General features: G+C 35.2%; 1 protein-coding gene across 2 annotated transcripts; it reads left to right on the forward strand.

Moving 5' to 3' along the window:
• The first annotated feature begins 2,224 nt into the window (after positions 1 to 2,224).
• On the forward strand, positions 2,225 to 7,236 carry LOC130815843 (uncharacterized). 2 transcript variants are annotated; one of them, XM_057682346.1, is made up of 7 exons: positions 2,225 to 2,417; positions 2,511 to 2,554; positions 4,434 to 4,548; positions 4,840 to 4,956; positions 5,098 to 5,170; positions 6,788 to 6,895; positions 6,985 to 7,236. In XM_057682346.1, exons 3-7 carry the CDS (start codon positions 4,514 to 4,516, stop codon positions 7,084 to 7,086), a joined length of 435 nt encoding a protein of 144 aa, XP_057538329.1. In that variant the 5' UTR covers positions 2,225 to 2,417; positions 2,511 to 2,554; positions 4,434 to 4,513; the 3' UTR covers positions 7,087 to 7,236. The 2 variants fall into 2 exon arrangements, with proteins under 2 accessions (XP_057538329.1, XP_057538330.1); XM_057682347.1 differs by lacking the exon at positions 5,098 to 5,170 and having other exon boundaries at positions 2,227 to 2,417; positions 6,985 to 7,232.

A 7,236-nucleotide genomic window follows, 5' to 3' on the forward strand; every position in this document is an offset into this window, starting at 1 on the left:
CGCATCCGTGAATACTCCTGCTGGAGATCGGGTGCGTGATTGGTATTGCGGGCTTCATTCCGAGATGCAAGTGGTAAATTTACCATTAATGATCCGGGAACGAAGAAGGTTGCTAATGCTGTGGTGAGTTTTGAAATGCTGTGTGTGATTTGTTTTGTATTCTTTGGCTTTGATGTACTTATACTAATTGCTATATATGTCACTTTTTATTTGAACAGATGGGCTGGAAGGAAAAAGAAGCTACGGGGGAGTTCACCCCAAGAAGCAATGTTGACGCATTGCATATGGTCTTAGGGAAAGACCACAGTGGGCGGGTAGTCGGAAAAGGAGGCGTCCGCGTGGGGTTACAGAAGGCATTCGGCAAAGAGTGTGTTGCTACTCAATCCCGAACGGCGCTGCGGGATGAAGTACCAACCCTCCGAGCGGAGATTACGAAGGACGTTCTCGCCAAGCTGGCCGCCTTGTTGCAGAAGATGGGAGCACCCATTGTTGACTTGGCAAACCTGATTGTCGAGGATCAAGAAAGTCAACATGGGGATCCTAACGCTTTAGTCGAGCCAACACCCGAGCCCATTACCCCCGTAGCACCCCAGCTCATTACTAATACCCCTGAAGGGGAAAACCCTACACCGGAGAACATAAACTTCGTTACTTAAAATCCGGAGCCAACTCCAGAGCCAGTGCTACAGGTACATAGTTTTTAAATATATGAGCACTTATTAATTTAAATTGCAACGCGTTTTAATATTTTATTATGATGCTTATTATACTAAACGACACAATTTTCAGGAGGCGACTCCTTGTTCTCTTTTGCTGCCTCAGTTAGGTGTTGCTAGTGATGGCGACTTAACTGTGGTTGCATATGGTGTGGCCCAGCCAAACAAAGAGGGCCAAACAGTGCATTCAATGCCTGTTACAAGTGGCCACATCAGTGTGGCCGTGGAAACTATTGTAAAGGGGTTTGAAGATTTCTCACTCTCGGTTCCAATGCCAGCATGGAGCTTTGAGAAACTCTCACACGCTCTAGGTAGTTTCATCACATGGCCATATGCTTGGGTCCGATTCACTAACATGGTAAGAATCAATTGTACCTTATTTTTTTATTTTTTTAATTGCATGCTCACACTAATTTAATTGTATAAATTGAAATAGCAAAAGAGTCCAAAGGGATCTTGGAGAGAGGTCGGTTCCTCAGCAAAGGTGTCGACTGGGTTAAAGTCGATGCCAAGCACTCCAATTTTGACTGATGAGGAGCTAAAAGATCTCTCTCAAGATTGCCAATGGCTGCATTATTGTGCATCTCGCATAAGTGAGGAGGACCCACTCATTCTGAACCTGTTGAAAGAGCAATACTGCTTTTTAGAGAGCCCGTTTGTAATTATTGGTCCTAGTGACATCGGGCAATTTTTAAGAGGAGAGATGCTGAACATAGCTCTTTTCCATGTCTACATGAGGTGATGTTCATTATCTTAGAAGTTAGGCATTGTTGTTTAATTGTTTTAATGACCGAATTACTAACAAAATTTTCTTATTTTTGAGTTTAGTGCGGCTTACGAGGAGCTAAATTCTTGCTAACCTCCAATAAAAATTGGATGGTTTTTTCCAGAGTCGATTTCGGGTAGTAAATGTGTAAATGATCCAGATGACGTCAGAGCATACATTGAGACTGCTTTGACTAATTCCCTTGCTTCTAAACACACATTCATTCTGGCTCCATATGTGGAAGAGTAAGTTTTATTTTTGAAATTGAACTTATCTTTTGATTTTTAAAATCACCTAATAAAATAGACTACATTTAATAAAGCTTAATTATAAGTGCTTAAGCTGATCGGGGTTATCAAGTATGTTAATTCGAGTAATAATATTATTATTTTGATAATCTTGACTCAAGTATTTCATTTGTTAATATTTTCAAGAAAAAGGTATATTTTATTTAATGTATAAAATTCGTATAAAGAGTACTTCGATAAAAGTGTATTTTAATTGTATTTTATTAATTGATTACTATCTTATCTTTATAAAAATAAATTTAAATAAAGTATTGAAAAATAAATTCGTAAATGCAATTCTTATTCATACTACTAATTACTTATTTTATAAATCGTCTATTGTACCCTTACAACACGTCTTATATAAGACTTTCTTACGATGAGACGGCTTTAATAGAATTTTATGGGTCAAAGCTAAAAATAAAAACCCATTTTACCACAAATAAACCGACACACCCCTTCTCCATATCTTTCTTTATCCTCATCCATTACCCTTACTCCTTCATTTTCAAACACAAAAACAAAATCAGCTACCTTACTCCTTTCTCCCTCACTCACGGCTGACCCACGAACACCACCATCAACCGGCAGCCCAGCCACGAGCTCCACCACCAACAGCAACCACTTCTCCTCCTTCCTTTATTGTTGGTAACCACTTTTCCTTCTTTTGTTGTTTTATTTTCAAATTTAAATGTTAGGATTTTGTAAATTGATTTGGGAATTTTGTGACTCAAATTGAAGTTCATCAAGATTGAAAGTTGAAGGGTCCTTCAATGGTGATTGAGGTAATCCACAAACTATTCCTTTTAAGTATTAATTGAATGTTTTAAAGTAGTTTGGTATGTGGATTCAATTTGGGTCGTGGATTCAATTTGGGTATCAACTTGAATTTAATTAGAGTATATGAGTTTAATTAGTAATTGGGTTCTTGCTAGTGTTGATTAGTATTGGTTATTTGGGTTATTTGGTTTAGTATGAAATTTAATATTTGGATATTGAGATTTCAGCTCAAAAACTGAGCATTCTGTTTTGGCCATTTTCGGTCAGTTGTGATTGTTTCTAGGTTCTGGTGTCTGCTTAGAATTTGTAGAGCTTTGAGTCGCGGTCGTGTGGGCACTTGAATCGCCTCTATACGAGTTCATATGAGGGAGTTATGTTCAAAACAGTGGCATGCCCGCAGGCTGTCATGAAAATCAATACTGAACCTTTTGTTTTGGCTATTTTGGGATAGTTTTGATTGTTTTTGGGTTCTGGTGTCTTCATGATATTTGTAGAGCTTTGAGTCGCGATCACGTAGGCACTTGAATCGCCCCAAGATGAGTTCGTATGAGAGAGTTATGTTCAAAACAGTGGCATACCCGCAGGCTGTCATGAAAATCAATACTGAACCTTCTGTTTTGGCTATTTTGGGATAGTTTTGATTGTTTTTGGGTTCTAGTGTCTTCATGATATTTGTAGAGCTTTGAGTCGCGATCACGTAGGCACTTGAATCGCCCCAAGATGAGTTCGTATGAGAGAATTATGACCAAATTACTAACAAGTGTCCTGTTATGGTACTAAAATGGAATTTATTATGTGGGATTAGGAAGTATAAAATAAATTGGAGGTTTAAGGTTATTTATTGAGTAATTGAGATTAACTTAGGTTTATTGTTTTCCCTTTATGGATTGGTATTGTTGGGTTATGGATCTTAATTGAATAATATGAGTGTTTGGTTCAAGTATAAATTTGGGAACATATGAATTGATTGGTATTTTAATTAGTGATTGTTATTCATGGTGTAGGAAGGTAATCCACAAGCAAACTACTATCCTATCTTTTAAATTAAATTCAAGTATTTCAAAGTTCAAGTTATGTTTTGAATGTTCATACGTTTTTATATATGAGCTTTTAAATATTGTATTTATTTAATGAGATTACAAAAGCATGTTTTGTATGTTACTAATTTATAAAATACGAGTCTTGAAATATTGTATTATGAAAAGGAGGTATGATTGTTGATTTCAAAGAAAATCAATTGAATTATTGTTTTGTTTTATATTGAAATGTTCGACATTGAAAAATGTCCGTTTTTGGGAATTGGCAACGGATATGTATATCCGGATTATTATGAAATCCTATAGCTTGATAATAGGTAATGGTTATTCGGATCGGTCTCGAGCCCCCGATCCCGTTTCGTTCTTGCAAGAACCGTATTTTCGGTGATGACGATCACCCGTGTTCTCAGGATTTAGATCAAGCCTACTTCCTGACGGTCCATATATTCCCACGTTTTAAAGTGCTGTGAAATTTATTGATTTAATATGAGTTTTGAATAAATACGTTTGGTACATAAAGTTTGTTTGTTTCGCAAATGATATTGTATTTGTCATTTGCCGTATTGTTTCGCTATTGACTTGTAAAGTAGTAGTCGCATTTTGATTTACGCTATTGTAAAGTTATAGCCGCATTTTAATTTGTTATGAACTAAAGGTTCATAACCGTAATTATGTCGATACCAAACGGACTTTTGAAAGAGTTTTCATTTGGATAAACTAATGTTTATAAATGATTACCAAGTGAACAAGGAATTTGATTTGGAAATGTTTGTTAATGACTTGTATACAAATGTAGTAGTTTGTTGGATTACTCAACAATGCAATTGTTGACCGTTTTTTTTTGTAGGGCCTATCTCTTACAGGGGATAGATCCACTTTCAGGTTGCCATCTTTAGTGCGGATGGATATGCTGCTCATTTATGTGTCATGTGTTGCGATTGCGAGGACATCGTTTTCGAAAGGTTAACTTATAATGATATTTTGACAAATCACGTCATTGTATTAAAAAATAGATATTTTATAATGTATTAATTTAGTTTATAACTGGGTTGTAAGTAATTGTATTACAGTTATATAAAGTTTTTAAATACTCTGATATTGGTTGCTGTGGTTGTCGAACCACAGGTCGGATTCAGCCCAGACTTCTATAAGTCTTCCGCTGTGCATTGTAGACAATAATAATATATTATTTACGCTAGTTTGGGCTGTTTCATCTAATCTCTAATTTGTTGATTTTAAATTTGCGTTTGTAGTTTGCATTGGATACTTTTGGTCATATGTCCTTTGACGAACAATGTGCACGTCTTCGACTCATTACAAAAACCTCAAAGCCCGCCTCGCAACACAAAATTCAAAGCGTTGTTGAATGCGTACGTAATATTAATTATTTTACCAATTTTATTTAATTAATTGTTACATATATATATATATATATATATATATATATATATATATATATATATATATATATATATATATATATATAGTATTACTTTTCCCATGCGTTTCAGCAAAATGAAAAAAGTGCGTGGACAAATGGGATCTACATCCAGAGCCACATTTCCAAAATGGACAGCAATAAAAGTACACAAATTCGATTTTATGCGTTTTTAAGCGTTTTTGTCAATTTCGCGCGTAAAGTAGCTCAAACTTGGTTTGTTATGCATGAAACTTGGCACACAACACTATTTGGTATATATTATTGTGTTGAAGTGGTTAGAATTGAAAATCATAGTCATATGCTATAAATTACGTGTTAAGTTCCGATTTTATGCGTTTTTAACCGTTTTTGGCACTTTTGCGCATAAAGTAGCTCAAACATGGTTTGTTTTTTGGCACACAACACTATTAGGTATATGTTATTGTGTTGAAGTGGTTGGAATTGAAAATCATAGTCATATGCTAGAAATTACGTGTTAAGTTGCGATTTTAAGTGTTTTTGTTAATTTCGCGCGTAAAGTAGCTCAAACTTGGTTTGTTATGCACGAAACTTGGCACACAACACTATTTGGTATATATTATTGTGTTGAAGTGGTTAGAATTGAAAATCATAGTCATATGCTAGAAATTACGTGTTAAGTTGCGATTTTATGCGTTTTTAACCGTTTTTGACACTTTTGCGCATAAAGTAAACTTGGTTTTGATGCGAAACCGGGGTTGATTAAGGCCTTGGTTATGCAAGGATTAATGTTGTGCGGAAGCTTTGATTAATGACACAGACAAAAACTACAAATGATAATGAAAAGAACACGAAACAACCACAAACACTTAGACAATTCTGATCTAGCAAACTGTCGAGCATCCCTCCTTCACCTCAGTTTCTAGGAGTCCACGGGGATTGTTAGAATGGTTTTAGGACCTTGATAGCTAGATCCAAGTACCAAGATTTCATTTTCACTTTAGCCTAGGTCCTGGATGCATAGGTTTGGTCTCCACGTGTCGTGCAATGTGGTCTGGTCACTAGTTTGCTGTTGTGTCGTGAGGTCTGTATGCAGCCTTGTGTGCGCTCCTTTGTTATCTTCATTTCATACAACCACATTTGTATCAGATTTGCACGAAACTTGGCACACGACACTATTAGTTATATATTATTGTGTTGAAGTGGATAGAATCGAAAATCATAGTTATATGCTAGAAATTACGTTTAAGTTGCGATTTTAAGCGTTTTTAACCGTTTTTGTCAATTTCACGCGTAAAGTAGCTCAAACTTGATTTGTTATGCACGAAACTTGGCACACAACACTATTTGGTATATATTATTGTGTTGAAGTGGTTAGAATAGAAAATCATAGTCATATGCTAGAAATTACGTGTTAAGTTACGATTTTATGCGTTTTTAACCGTTTTTGGCACTTTTGCGCATAGAGTAGCTCAAACATGGTTTGTTTTGCACGAAACTTGGCACACAACACTATTAGGTATATGTTATTCTGTTGAAGTGGTTAGAATTGAAAATCATAGTCATATGCTAGAAATTACGTGTTAAGTTGCGATTTTAAGCGTTTTTGTCAATTTCGCGCGTAAAGTAGCTCAAACTTGGTTTGTTATGTACAAAACTTGGCACACAATACTATTTGGTATATATTATTGTGTTGAAGTGGTTAGAATTGAAAATCATAGTCATATGCTAGAAATTACGTATTAAGTTGCGATTTTATGCGTTTTTAAGCGTTTTTGGCACTAACATCTATTTTCTCTTAGTGCTTTCAACAACCTTCTACTTCCGTTGATTGCGGCTACTACACGCTGAAGTACATGGACGATATTATAAAATCCGTGAAGGATTTCGGAGTCGAAAATATAGATGCCGTAAGTATTTATTTGTTACATTCTTAAATAATTGTTATTGGTAAAATCTAATGTTTATATAAATCTTTTAATTTTATATTATATTATAGGTTTTAAACGACATTCCGAGGGAAACACGCCCTTTGAGAAGTGGAGAGATGCGCGAATTAAAAGACAAGATTGCCGCGTATCTTGCTAATTTTTGTCCTTGATAAATTGTAATTACTATAGATTTTTTAGGACATTAATGTATATTATATATATATTATATGTACGTACATAATATTATATTATATATACGATCGAGAGTTTATTATTACAAAGAGGTTATTGGTGATTATTTGTGATTATCATTGGATTAT

Source organism: Amaranthus tricolor, chromosome 6 (assembly GCF_026212465.1).
Source record: "Amaranthus tricolor cultivar Red isolate AtriRed21 chromosome 6, ASM2621246v1, whole genome shotgun sequence".
Taxonomy (NCBI): Eukaryota; Viridiplantae; Streptophyta; class Magnoliopsida; order Caryophyllales; family Amaranthaceae; genus Amaranthus; species Amaranthus tricolor.